Source organism: Sinohyriopsis cumingii, chromosome 1 (genome assembly GCF_028554795.1).
Source record: "Sinohyriopsis cumingii isolate HCF-2022 chromosome 1, ASM2855479v2, whole genome shotgun sequence".
Taxonomy (NCBI): Eukaryota; Metazoa; Mollusca; class Bivalvia; order Unionida; family Unionidae; genus Sinohyriopsis; species Sinohyriopsis cumingii.
In genome coordinates, this window is record NC_142961.1 from 127,376,338 (window position 1) to 127,392,039 (window position 15,702).

The 15,702-nt window shown below is 33.3% G+C and overlaps 1 protein-coding gene across 7 annotated transcripts in view; it reads right to left on the reverse strand.

Moving 5' to 3' along the window:
* The window catches only part of LOC149807837 (receptor-type tyrosine-protein phosphatase alpha-like), a 156,587-nt gene that overhangs the window by 93,096 nt on the left and 47,789 nt on the right, over positions 1 to 15,702 (reverse strand). For 6 of the 7 annotated variants that reach the window (XM_089971307.1, XM_089971323.1, XM_089971300.1 and 3 more), the window contains 4 exons: positions 6,396 to 6,617; positions 5,726 to 5,938; positions 5,192 to 5,389; positions 2,099 to 2,296 (listed from right to left, as the gene is read on the reverse strand). In XM_089971307.1, coding sequence (XP_089827433.1) covers positions 2,099 to 2,296; positions 5,192 to 5,389; positions 5,726 to 5,938; positions 6,396 to 6,617 — 831 coding nt within the window. The remainder of the gene's footprint in view (positions 1 to 2,098; positions 2,297 to 5,191; positions 5,390 to 5,725; positions 5,939 to 6,395; positions 6,618 to 15,702) is intronic. The other variant, XM_089971326.1, reaches the window with a different exon arrangement.

A 15,702-nucleotide genomic window follows, 5' to 3' on the forward strand; every position in this document is an offset into this window, starting at 1 on the left:
CTTATCTAACTACTTTTGCATGAGGTTTTCTTTCTCTCTTTGCTGGCTCTTTCTCCTCTTTCTCATATTGTAACTGCATTTATTTTTCTTGTAATTACATTTGTCTTCCTTTCTATTTTTTCTGCTTGTAAGTGAATTTGTGTTTCTCTTTCTTTTTCTTAAAACTCCAGATTCCTCAACTCCAATTCCATCTTCTATTTTGATTCGAATTCCTTCATTTTAATGTCAAAGTCTGATAAAGACTTACTGAACAAAACCCAATTCCTTTGATCCAAAACATTCTTTTCTACCACATACTGAACGAAAAGATTTTTCATTTCCTGTTTCGTTAAGGAAGCCTTTACCTCAGAAAGATGGTATTTTCTGGCAAGTTGAATCCATTCATCTCTTTTGAAAAGAGATAATTGTTGCTGGGTAGGGTTTGAAAGAAAGATTTTTACTTGTTATGACATTTTAGAAACAGCTTACGGATTTCACACAAAACAGTTAATACTAGAGGAATTTAAAATTAATTTCTAAAAAAAGAAGTATTCTGAAATAATCTATCTAAAATTCAAAAGTATTCCCGACAAGCCCCCAAGTTCTTCTGTCACGTGTTTAGGCTCGAATAAACAGTAAAAGAAGAATGAGTGAAAACAAAAAGCTCTGATAAAATGCAGTATTTACTTTCCTGGAGAAAGTCTCTAAAAATGAAACAAATATGAACTTACGGTTTTATAGAATCAAATCCAAAATAATCCAAGAATAATCCAAGAATAAAATGCTTGAAGTCCTAATAACAAAATGTTCTACTGATTTCAAATTCAAATCCCGACGAAGAATCCAAGATGGAAGACGATAACGTGTTTTGCAAATAGTTTGTGAAATATACATTTCCTTGTAGAAACAAGAATTATCACTCCGGCTTTGGAGATCAAATACAAATTTCTATAAAATACTGTTTTTAATTAAGAATCGCACCAGAGCACATTTATCTTCCAGGAAAAAATGAATTAATCCTTTTGAATCCAAGTAATTTGATTTAACTCCAATCCAAGTAATTTGAAATAACACCAAACAGCACAACAAACAACTTCAAGTGTAACAGTGTAGCTTCAACTGGGAATAACTCTCCAAAACAGAGGCTATGTCGTCTCCTGCAACGTACGTACGGGGTCACGTGATCATGTTCTGGACGCTTTAATAAATTAGGCATTTGTTAAAGATCACGTCCACCCTGTGTGGCCATGATGAAAACCAATCAATTTACTCAAAGAAATAAAAAAAAATTCTTTACATCTTAAAACACGACGTACCATCATGACTACGATAACAACCAATCATTTAAAACAAAATAAAACTTGATCATGTTGTTGCTACAAATTTTTAATCAAGGCCAGGATCTAGATCAACACCTGTTGTTTATAAAACGAAAAGTCAAGGACAAACTATTTTCTGAAAAAAAGTATCATCTCAAGTGAATACATTTACATTACAACGTCATGTAAAGAAAATTTAAAAAAAATTAAAAGTGATAAACAATTAAATTGAAATAAATATCTATTAAATCACACACACACACACACACACATATATATGTATATATATATATATATATATATATATATATATATATATATATATATATATATATATATATATATATATATATATATATACAACCCGTTATCGTGATATAAGCGGGATCGTGTTAACATATATTTTGAAAAACTTCCCCATATAATACGTGATTTAAAATGCCAAAGTCGCCAGTTGTAAATTAATCTCTTGATCATGTATTATTTTGGGAACTTTCGAAAGTTCAGTCAACATTTAATGCAGTCGTGTGATTAAAAATCTGCTAGGGATACGAATCATCGGGTTTTCCGAGAGCATGTATTTAGGATGTACAAAAGAGATGTCACCTTAAACTGAAAAGTGGGAACCATGCTGCCATAGTGTTATAACGAATCGCGTTTTAACTTGTTTTACACAGACACACACACACACACACACACACACACACACACACACACACGTTCAGTCATATATATATATATATATATATATATATATATATATAATATATATATATATATATATATATATATATGATCACCTTTACACGTCCCTTGTATGGAGCCCCATTTGCCATCTTTGTTACAGCGGACCGTCTCCATTCCAGGATGTGTGTATCTGAATCCCGCATTGCATTTGATTGTACCAGTAGCATTGTAGCTGGTGTTTCCAGCTAATCCCACTTTTGACGTGACTGTGCTGTTTCCAGGTACACCAGAAAACTCACCGCAGTGTATTACTGTATTGAATATAAACTATATGTGTAAATATGTCTCAAACGTATGATGCCAGCGAGTTTTGAGAATATGAGACAACAATACACGTTCATACAGTAAAAAACATTCATGTATAGCATAAAAGATGAAAGTTGTGCATCAGTCTATTGTTATTCTTTACAGACAATTCGTGCAACAATAAAAAAATTCAATCATACAAAATATGAAATCATTTAAATCGTTTTGTTTCGTACTTTAAACCACAGGGTACAATTTCATTGGGTTTTACATGTATCAGTCCTGAGATTTTAATTGATAAACTATTACTGGAAACATAAGATGACCTTTACATGTCCTTTGCATGGAACTACGATTTCCATCATTAATAAAGAGGAAAGTCTTATTTCAACGAATTGTGAAGCCGTATAACCCAATTCATATGATTGGAAACGACCAGTAGCATAATTTGCAACTCATGGTTATAGTTAATCCAAGTGCCTATCCCCTTATTTCTACAAACTTGGATCAATGCTCCCTGTTATGTTTTGGATGCCTCCTTAAAGTGTCCTTTATATTTAAAACTGACAGTATTAATCTTGCCGTTGTCTGCAAAAAATATACATCTTGTTTTTACTGTAGTAGCTTTGAAAACACATTAGAAATACATCGCAGCTATCGGCAACATAATCATTGATTTCAATTCGATCAGAAATTGTGTATGCAGTAGTCAGAAATAAATGACTGAAAATAGGGATCAGCATCACATGTCCCATTATTAAGATATATTTTCAATCGTTACCGTATTTCATTCAGTTCCAGTGTGCAGTAGGTATCGCGAGGTAATTAGTTATACATGATAAAATGGTTGTAATAGGAAATTAACATTAACTTTGGGACAACACACCAATCATAGAAATTTACCATTAACCTGTGGGCCACTATGGCACCCGCTGGGAATTAACATGGTAAAGCCACTATTTCACACATTTGATTAGCACTTTGTTGGATTTTAACAAGATGGAGAGTGTTACAAACACAAACCTAATAATGAGTGTGGGCTCCTGTTGTGTGCAATTCATTATCGACTACCAACTTTTTCGCAAATTAGTTGTACGTTACACTTGTTTGCTGCTTACCAAATGTGCGTCACACTGTAGTTGATTGGGGCGATATTGAATGATGGTACTTGGCATCTTATCTGGAGACTAATCACTTGGTTTTTCAAAGGAATGCATGTTTATTTGAAGAAAGTATTTATGTTCGACCTTTTGTTGTAGAATACAATACTCATGCTCTTATTCTCATTTGTGTCTGTAATCGTTCCCGGGCGTTTTTTACTCGGTCAACAAATATTGATCACGCGTTAATCCAATTGCCCAAAACAACAAAGCGATAATTCACCTATAATTTATTATTGACGAAAGTCCCTCAAACAAGGTCAGAAAGGCTTTGCAATATCGATTGGATCTAATGGGTTTTGTGAAAAATTCTGCTTCGATGATGATTCAAGTTCGCCGAATTTTATGTTGAGTAAAATTGACATTAGAGGAAGCTTATTGAGATACACAACAACTCCGTTTTTATCCTATGCTAAACATTACTCACATTCACATAAACATCTATATATAATCCAAACAAAAATGTACTTGAACAGGCAAACACTAGTAGAGTAGACAAGTCAATCGTCTTTTGTCTGCAAATACATTCAATTGTTCCTTTTCCTGACAGAATTATTGAGCGATTTAGCTGATCAAACGTGTTATTTAATTAACATTGTTATAACATTGTACAGTTTCTCAAAAATGGTAAGAAATACATTTTTACCAAATTACGTCACAGCGATAGTCACGATCTTTGCTTTTATACTGCAAGCTCACTCAGATCCTGTACTTTTGGGTTTAGAAAAGCGACATCAAGCATACTATTAATTTTGTCTAGAGCAATGTTCGCAACGTTTGACACCGCTAAAATAAATAGTTGTTGTTGTTGCTAAGACAGAAAGAGACAGAGACAAGTCAACTACTTTAGACTTTGCTCAGTGGTTGAACTATACCATCATTGTTTGTATTATTTGATAACAAAATACAGGACTAGGTTTTGAAACTTTTAGCAGGATGAAGAGACGGACACATTCGTACTTATTAGATGCGTTATGTGCGTTCATGCGTATGCGCACCTGTATATGTTTGTACATGTAACATTCAAACGTAATGTAAAATTCAGATTTTCATCAGTTGTTTGGTCTGCTATATGTATATATATATATATATATATATATATATATATATATATATATATATATATATATATATATATATATATATATATTCAAATGAAGCAACTTTATCGTCATTATTAATTTCAGCAGTTTATAGAAACTTTTGAGCTCTGGCCAGAATACCAATAAATGTGTATCATTATTAGGCAGCCCATAATTTGAGGCTTTCAGTTGTTTTAAATCACCACAATTGATTGAGTTCTGAGGAATGTGATTACAACATGTTCGGTTTGTATTCCATCACGACTATCAGAGATGCTACATTATCGACACTCTACTGTTAAATTGTTATAACTCCCTATTTGTGGCAGTATTTTAAATTATTTTCTACAATATTCATGATAATGCTACAGGTTTATTAAGAAATTTAGTGCAATTGTTTTGCGAGTGCAGGAAAAAATAACAAGACCGCTCTAATGACTGTAACACAAAGGCCTATCATTTTTATAATATCAATCTATTTTTGTTTTGTATGAGGAGATTTTAATGAGCATTCTTGCTTTCTAAATGTAACCTAAAAACGTAGGAAAGGAAATCTATCACGACCTGTACATGTGCGTAGTACGATATATACCTGTTTGCATCTCTAGAAAGTGTCATTCGTACGAACTTTATATCTGTCTTGCAATGTTTCACCCACCGTTACAATTTCCAAGACTTCCTCTCCAGGATCCATTACTACCACATCGAAGGGGTTCCACTGATTGTAAGCTATAGTTGTACCCTTCATTGCACTGTATCGTCAGCATTGCATTGTACGTTGTGTTACCAGCAATTCCTGGTGTAATAATTACTTCGCTGTGGTCAGGGATTCCAGTAGGATAACCACAATCTATCACTATTATGTTGAAGAAAAGGAAATATTAATAAGGTGCACACACCACGTAAAAACGATGTGGTGGGTTTTAAAGTGTCCGAATATATTACCTTGGTGAAACTGTATTATGATATACTCGTTATTCCTTTATCGTTAGAATTAACGTGACGAAAACGAATGCATTGCTATAAAGATTTAGAAGAACGTAGACACAATACTGCAAACGAGATTAAATATTAATTAGTATGAAAAGGATATCGTAACAAACATGATTACCGTTTGTTCAAATACCTATGTATATGAATGTGAAAGTTTCAAGGTACTATTTCGTGAAATTCACAAAAATGAATTAATTACCGGAACATGTGACATTTCTTGACCATGTATTGGTGCCCATGCATTCTATGATGCTCTCAGCTTCAGTCCTGCTCGATCTAATGTCAGATATGTGATATCCATTCTCGCATGCAACATTAAGCTGTGCGCCGTAGGTAAAATTCTGCTTCGAGTCCCCAAGTTTAACAACTTCAATTTTTCCGTTTCGTACGATGTATGGAGAACATGCAAGTACTGCAAATATAAATTGTTATTGTATGTGAAATTTAAGACTCGTCACTTTTAGAGAAATTAAAACACTCCGATTTAAACCTTTAATAAAATATCTCAAACAGTACTACTCTCCTTTCACTCCAAGGCAGGTTTAGGGTTTTATATATAACATGTATAATGATCAATTTCGAAATATGATACAAAACCCAACCCTTGCATTGTAAAAGATTCATACAGAACGAACTAATACTTAACCATATAGGATTATAGTTAAATAATAAACAGTTCGAAGATACACTTTCCACGATTCAATGCAAAGTGTGTGTGAAGGAATGTGGACAAGTGATCAAAGATATCATGTGTACAACAATCTAATGATAGCATTGCATGCTGAGCTGTCCACTAAAAACTATTAACTACAGGTGAGCTAACTTCGTCAGTATTTAAATTATTAATATCATACACTGGTTATTCTTACCTTCGTATGCTTCAAGCTCGCAAATGCTGATAAAAGTCTCCCGTGTGCTTGTTGTCAGTTTCCTATTATTAAGTTTAATTGAACTGATTCTTTTATGGAGAGTGACATTCACATCTATCATTTCCGGTGGCCAGCTCGAATTGAACTGTATATGTTGCCATGTTCTGTCCTCCACTTGAACGTACATATTCGAACCATCTAGCCTATTGTAAAACCTTTGATCTGCAAATAGTAAATCCCATAATTCCAATGTATGTACACAAAATATCATTGAAGATTTATTTAAATGTTCACCCAATGCAATTAGTTTTCCCTCTGCACGTCAACATCATAAGTATGTGACTTAAAAATATTCAAAAGAAAATATTTTAGTAACATTAACCATACAATGCTTTGTTGTGCAAATCATACACCTCAAATATCTACATATTCCAAATATTCTCGACGTCCACCAATATAATGAAGTGAAATTAGTCCTATAAGCCGTCAAATTGTGCTGAAAACATTTTTGGATGTTGTTTTCGGGTTCCATGTTGAATTATTTCATGGGTTCCATTTTTCACAGACCCTGGGTACAAAAGGGATTTGTTAACATTGAGCATTGACCAGGTTAACAAATAAGGATGCACACTAATAATATTTTAATATCAGGTGTTAACATGTATCAAATTGTTTTCTCTGGCAGAAATACAAATTAAAATTTAAAGCACGACAATGATTATGTTGCTAGCCTATCGTTAATGGTGTAGGCTAGATAAACTGGTACATACATAGTTTCTATTAAAGCAAGCAGACCAAGAAAATAAATACCATCGGCTTTCTGGGAGATATTTGTAAAGCCTGCAAAAGTGATAACTCATATTTAGTATTTTAATACAAATTCATGTCATAAAACAGGTAGTTCAATTGTTGTAAACAAAAAAGATCTAAAACATAATGAAAATTATTACTTTTACAAAACATTCATAACATTTGTATAGCTCCGATCGTCTTTATATATATCTGTACATATTTCTCTTGAAAGACGAGAAAAAATATCATTATTACCAACGACCACAGATTGATGATCAGATGAAAAGTTAAACTGATAAATCCATAACGCGCATATAGTTGTCTATAATAATCAAATTTTATATATTATTGGCGCCTTACGTACTTCCGTACACAAAACACATATAAGAATGTACAATTAAGGTTTACTAGTGTACTATGGAAATGATGGAATCTTTATTGATACGACGACGAAGCTTATTACCTACGAGTATGGTATCGCTGTGAAGTCTTAGAGAGATCTAGTTGATACTGATTTAACTGCAATGATTGTCTCTTACTAGATAAGTCAAAATGCTTGCAATATTACAATAATTGCAGTAAAAGTCCTGTTCTATTACTAAAAAATATTGAAGAGATTAATATTCCCTGAATGTTCTGTAGTTAGCTGACGTCCCGTCCACGTAGCCATGTTGTCATCAGGTCCCGCCGGTGCAGGTACTGTAGTATGCCTATCTAATTTGAAAATTGTATATCAGGGCCCTGAAGATACTGGACCCCAGTCAACCATATTGCTTGCCTTGTAATAAGGCCGGACGTGCTTCCAGGATATTAATTGATTAATTAAGCCAATTCGATTTCCAACAATTCTTCTATTCTCAAGCCTAATCTAATCCAACGGTCGCTAATATTCGTACATTTGGTTAATGTGAGAAACGTTTGCATAAGATGTCCAGTCTACAGTGATTCTTTATTTATCTTAATTTAATAATTAACAACTGACATCTTAAATTTAGTAAAGATAAATAATTATATAAGTAATCAGAAGGCAGTTTGCTATTTATGTTCAATTCTGCTGTGACGAAAAAAATATATGTAATGGATTAAAATAACATCCCGGCGATATTAACTATATGCTCATGGCATAGGTCAGGTGGAGTTTTCATAAGTCAATGTCATTCAGACTCTATCACTAATCATACATCCTTAATATATGTCGAATACTTATAAAGGTCATGGTGTCTCATCTTTGACTGAGATTGCAAACATGTTATCTGAACGAAAGTTTAATGGGCATTTGTAAATAATGAAACTATTACAGACACATCGTGTGAGCATATATATATCACAGACAAAACAATATTATTTTAACAAATGAATGTGATTATCGGAATAAGTATAACTCTTAGCGCACTTGATAATGCTATATACGTTTTTACTTTCAATTTCCGATCATGCATGGATTTTATAAGTTCGGAACAACGATGTTTCCAAAGGCCAGTGACCTAGATAAATATCCTTTATCTCCTGAGTTTTATAACTACTTGCATTTTAACAACTTGCTATTAATACTGTTATATCATATTGAATGTTCTGATTTTCATTTCTCTTAGCAGCATTCATGTAACACTGCGCAGCTTAAATTATACAGGACATGTGCATAGTGTCACTGAACTGTATGCACACAAAGACCATTTTGTGTGAATATAAGTTTAAATTAGTATGACCGTTGTCGGGAGATTGGCCACGTTACGGAAGACGTCTTGAGCTCTAGAGGTATGTGACATTGTATAAGGATTTCCTTTCTTGCTGTTCTTTGCCACGAAAATGTTTGCTATATTGAATGTTCCTGAATTTCTTTTGGATTTCTACAACGTCCGATCTATGCCAAATCACATGATGATATCAGACAGAATAAGTCTGTTTCAGGCGAAAATTGTATAGTGCAAAAAAAATGTTAAATTTGTTTCACGATCGGCAATGAGAAGCGATCAAGTTTCTTACAGTCCAGTGAGATGATTTCAGTGGTAAGTAGAATCCTGTCAGATGAATACCTAAAGAAGTGAGTTCATGTTAACACATAGGTAATATATATATATATATATATATATATATATATATATATATATATATATATATATATATATCACTGTATTTGCAGTTAAAAGTGTTCGGTGTATGATAATTCGCAGTTATTTTATATTTATCTGTAGAGGGCAGTCGTCCTATGGATAGCATTAGTCGATGAATCGGCTGCCGTATGACTCACTCGAGAGTATTAGACTCAATCACAAGGTAATCAGCCGGTTGAAGTCCCTGTATACCGACACCATGGTGTAAATTCCCAACTGTGTCATATCAACTGCTGCGTTCAACAGTGATGTAACAATTTTTTACCACCTTTTTTTCCTGCGGACGACATCACTCTAATGTCTGAGTTGCTGCAGACATTACTGCTATGTCCATACACCATGCAAGAGGACGCGACCATTTCTGCCCTCCAGATCCGCTGCAGTAAAAACAAAATCAAAACGAGAGGTCTACATGCCATCAAGTCAGCAAAAACAAGTCATGTTCACGAAAGTGAGACACTATACTCGTTTTGTAACAGGGCTGCTTGCTACACCTCAGGCAATAGTGAACTTGGGATCAGTAGCCGTGCAGCATTCTCTCCTGGCTGCATGAACAAATTGGATAGATAAGTATGGTACTCCAAGATCAGCGTTGTTACAAACGAAGGGTGATAGCGACCAGTGAAAAGCCCTACAAGCACAAAGCTCCGAATGGTGGAGTAAGAACTCATGGAGGTCAACCTCGCACTGCATAATGTACGTATTGCCTAACAAGACATTAATCGCATTTCTTATTCAATCGTTACATTAATCATATTTGTTGATAAATCCATACATTGATCAGATTTATTGATAAATCCATACGTTGAACACATTTTTTGAGTACATATTCAGTCATATATTACATTATAATACCCTGCATTAATCATATCCGTTGACAAACAATATCATTGGCGATTATGTCTTGATGTACTATGCTTTAATCAGATACATTGATGAACGATTACACTTATGTGAATGTCTAGTTTAGAGAATTCAGTTGTTTAATCCGTGAAGGACTGAGGTAAGAGTGTCAAATAATGTATTATCATCAATTAGCATTTTATAAAAACATATCATTCTGGTGCTTTTGCTAATTGTCTGAGCTAGATTTTATCCGATGTGTTTTATTCATTTTATACATATATTATTAAATAAAAGATGGGTTTTTTTCAACATTATAATGTTAATAATTATATTAAAAGGAATCTAAATAATCAAAATCTTAAAAGTAAAAAGTTAAAAAATTAGTTTATATTTCATTTACATAGTTTGTAATCATTCTATAAGATTTCAAAGGATATAAAGGACAGACGAAACGAAGAAAATGACAGACAAACAAATGGGCCAAAAAACGGACGTAAAGATAACCGGTTAGTCATGAATGATGCACTGGCGTTCATTGCTTCTCATCGCATGATCAGAATATGACATATGAAAATGATGGACATACGGTCGGCATGACACTCCAAAGTATTTCTCTAATATATATATATATATATATATATATATATATATATATATATATATATATATATATATATATATATATATATATATATATGGTAATATCAGGTTTTTGAAACTTTTAATATAAGCTGGTTAAAGTGGACCATCTGAGTTGATGGAAAGGTACAGTTAAAAAAACAAACGGTTAATACTGGTTGAAGACCATCAAAGAACCAAACCATTTCTAATGAGTGGTAAATTTATGAACCACCATCATCTTAATCATGTGCTAGACCGCATTGTTATACATTTATTATATCCTGAGTAGAGATACAAATAGATTGAAATTTGTATACGTCATAACTGATACATATGTTATTGTGGTCGATATGCTGTTATTAGTTATCGCTTATTTATTTTGCATATATTGTCTGTTCTGGTACTGCTGTTACTGTGTTATTTTTTTTGTTTAAAATAATTAACTAAAGTTATTTGAAAAAGCCAGAAACATTTTAGAAAATTGTAAATATAAATAAAACAAAATTATCTAATTGCCCTTCCTTGCTTATAAGAATGTCAGAGTACCGTCCACTCTAAAAGACATTTGAGAAGAAAGATAGGGATATGTTCGAAATACATACGATTTTCAAAATTAATATTGACAAGAACAGTATGCAAGAGAACTAATGTGACTGAATGATCTTAAACTAAGTAACAGAAATAAAGAGTATCTTCACAATTTGTAGCATTCAACAGATAATTTATCTCACAAAATACGAAGTAAAAATTTGAAAGGAAATTTCAGTGTTGTGAATTAAGTCCTAAACAGACCTAAGTGGTATATAACTAGTCCAAAATTATAGTCACACGAATGAATTTCAGTGGTGTTCAGAATAAATTCCATGCTTGGAATTTCTAATACAACAGTATCATGGACTAGTGTTGATGTGCTAACAGTCTTGATGTATAAAAATGATTAATTCTAAAGTATCCTTGACTGAATTTACAATTATTCCAAGTTATAGCAATTATTAGTGTGATATGTTATTCAATATGCCTATGAAACGACCAATGATCGAAAGTTCAACAAAAAAGAAGAGTGACAATCAGCTGAACTCGAGTAAAATTTCATAAAGGACTGAGACATATGAGGTGTTAGTATATGGCCCAAAATTAAATGTGTCACTGGGTGGTGATGCAAAATCTGTGAAGCCTTTTGTGTGAGAATGCTTCATTTTCTTATTTAGTCTGGAATGAGATGTGTAACAACATTAATTATTCATTTATTATATTTCAATATTCTAATAAGGCTCAAATGTCCTGAGTTCAGCAATGATCTACCTTCCAGGCAAGCCGGGCCGTTTTGTTTTGCAAGACCCCCTATGAACTACGTTGGAAGCGGCATCGAGGCTGGTGGAACTACTGTAGCATGCTCTTTTATAATTGTAGTTCGGGGCCCCTAAGGAGTGGGGCCAAAGGTAACCACTTTGCTTGCCTGGCCCGAAGGCTGGCCCTGCGTCGAGATCAAATACGCACAACTCTATTTCCGACAATTCGCCAAGTGAAAAGTTGTGAAACATATTTGAGCCTTATCTACCTTCAGACAAACTAATATAGGATAAAACAAACCCAAAGATAAAAATATCTTTAATTATTTGCCAGCGTATATGAAGATCGTATATATATATATATATATATATATATATATATATATATATAGATTCTTTTGTAAGACTGCGTATCATCCTACGATTTGTATTATCATACTTGTGTTCTATCTCAACTGATTAGGATTTAACAAGTCCACTAAATATATTTTTCTTTTTGAGTAAATGTGTTTTACATGTATCGACCCTCCCTCCCTGATTAATATTTTGCTTGGGCGTTTGCGTCATATTTTCAATTTCCCTGCATATTATATCAACAGTGAAGTTCGTAATAAGTAAGTCTCAGCGTTAGCTCTTTTTGTATCAGCAAGCTTTGTATTGTCAGCAAGATTTATATTTCAGTCTCAGCTGTAGTGTAAGCTCAATAATCAAATTAGTTACAGCCTTCAGATTACAGCTAGTACAACAATTAACATGCACATAGCAAATGCATCATACTATAAGATGCTAGCTATTGTATTTGGGGGTGGGGGTGAATGTGATTATCTTTTGAACTGGAATAATTTCTTTCTTCTTTGAGATCGCAAACCTATTATTTGAATGAAAGTCGATGGGCATGAGTAAATGTTTACACTGTTACAGAGATATAGTGTAAATTGGGTTACATGGACATATGATAAATATGCATTCCACCAAAAAAGTGAAACATAGGTACAATTATCTATATGATGAAAATACACCAGTTTTTAATGAATGCATGGAATATTCTCAGAACGTGAACCTCTTAATGCACTTAATAAAGCTACATACTCCCTGACTGTCAATTTCATTTGATACTAGGATTTATTGACCTCGGAACAACGACATTTTCCAGGGTGGGTTACCAAAATGAATATCTTTGTTTTTCTCCTGAATTTCCTAAAAAAATCAACACTTACCAATGGTATTATTGAATCACATTTTAGTTCCGGATTTTCTTTTCTCATATCAACATTCATATAACACTGCGCAAAGAGATGTGCATAGTGTATAGAAACTGTATAAACAATAATACCCTTTTGTATGAGTATAGATTTAAATTCATATGAGACTTGTTAGGAAACTGTCCACCTTATGGAGATAATCTTGAGCTCCACATATATGTGACAATATAGAAGGGTTTTCTTTTTTTCTGTTAGTTCTGTGTGACAAAATTGTTTTTAAAAAATTAAAGTTTCTGAATTTGTTCTGTATTTCCAGAAAGTCAGGCTTGTGTCACATTGCTCGGTAATATCGTGTACAATACATTTTAATTCAGGTTAAACATTTTATAGCAGAATAAACGGACTGAATTTATTTAATTGCTGCAATCATTCGGCGATGAGAAATGTTAAAGTTTGTTATAGCCCAGTGTGATTATTATTGTTTTGGTAGATCCCTGTGTTAAGTTGGTATTTCTATATTATTAATCTTGATTATTAGTTCTTGCGAAAGGGCGTTGAAATGTAAGAAGTTTGTTCATCTTTAGAGATGTTATATATATATATATATATATATATATATATATATATATATATATATATATATACATACTTATCACTGAATTCTCCCTTAAAAGGTGTGCATTGTATTAAAAAGCGCAGTTATTATTTTGTATAGCTGTTGCGAGCTGTCGTCTAATGGATAGCCTATGTTGACCTAATAGATACAATTAATATATAAGATAGAACCGCTTTTACACAAGAGTATAATACTCCCTCACAAGGCAGTCAACCTATTGAAGTCCCTGGTTACCGACAACATGGTGTATGTTCGCAAGTGTTTCATATCAATTGCTGCGGATCATGACATCAATCGACTGGACACTGGAAAGAACGACCAGGTAGAATCAGATGAGCAGAACCATACATGACCAAATCTGTATAACCCATTTTTCATGCCGACGACATTACTCTACTGAGCTGCCACATATCTTATTGGTAAGTATGGACATCATACAAAATGACGCGACAATATTTGTCCTCGCGATCAGCTGCAGTAAACACAAAACTCAAACGATGAGGCAACAAGCGATCAAGTGAGCAGAAAATAAGACACTGGCATGAAATTGATACATTACACCCGTTACATAACACGGCTGCTGTTGACACAATTCATGCAATAGTTAACCAGACGTAAGGTTTCGCACCGCATTTGCTTCTGGCTGTATGAAAGACTTTGTTAGATACGTCTGGAACTCAAATATCGGCCTTGTTACAAAGAGAGGGGGTAAAAGTGTTAAGTGGGAAACAATACAAATACCTGGTTCAAGGATCTCATGGAGGTCAGCCTCGCTCTGCACAATGTATGGGTTGATGAACAATACATTAATCACATTTGTTGATCAATCGGTACATTAATCGTATTGTCAATGAATACATATATTCATCATATCCATGGGAGCTCGCACATAAGGGCAGGGGGTGGGATTTGCCCCGCCCCCGAATTTCACCTACAAACGGGTTTTGGTCTACATCCGTAAAACTAAATAACTTACCGCTACAAGTTTGCCTCCGAAAATATTCATCTTTGGCGACCAGGGTCATATATGTCGACATTTTATAATATTACCATTTCTTGATGAATCCATAATCAGTCATATATGCTAATATAATTATGTGCATTTATCATATAATTGATCTGGTGATTGTTTCTTGTTGGACCATACTTTAATCAGCTTTTGGAACGATTTCAACGTATTCGTCTGCAGATAAATATTGTGTGCATGTCTAGATTAAAGTATTCATTTTTTAGTTTAATTCGCGAAGGATTGAGTAAAGGTGTGAATGAGTAAATTATTATCAGTCTGCATTTTAAATAAACAAGTAATTTAGGTACCTATGCTAAGTGTCTGCGCTAGATTTTTTTCGTATCAGGTTTCTTTCTGAGTTGATCAACAAGAACAATTCAAAAATCAACAATAGGTTAAAAATGGTGTGTACCATCAACGTACCAAACCATTTATATATCCGTGGTAACCTTTGAATCATAACAATCACACTCGAGCTGCTAGCCCACATTGTGATATATTTTGTATGAGCTGTGTAGAGATGAAATAGATTGTAATAATACACCAAAACACATACCAGCTTCAAAATTGACACTCACAAAAACAGTACGCAAGGATTCTATTACGATTTTATCGTCTAAAACTAAGTAACAGAAAGTTTTGTAACATTCAACAAATAATTTATTCTCTAGAATAGAAAGTGAAAATATAAAATAACTCTAGTACTGTAAAATAAATCCTAAATAGTTCTAAATGTTGTATCAAAAGTGCAAATGTATAGTATTCATAATGAATTACAATAGTGTTCGGTATGAATTCCAATCTTGAACATGCTGATGTAC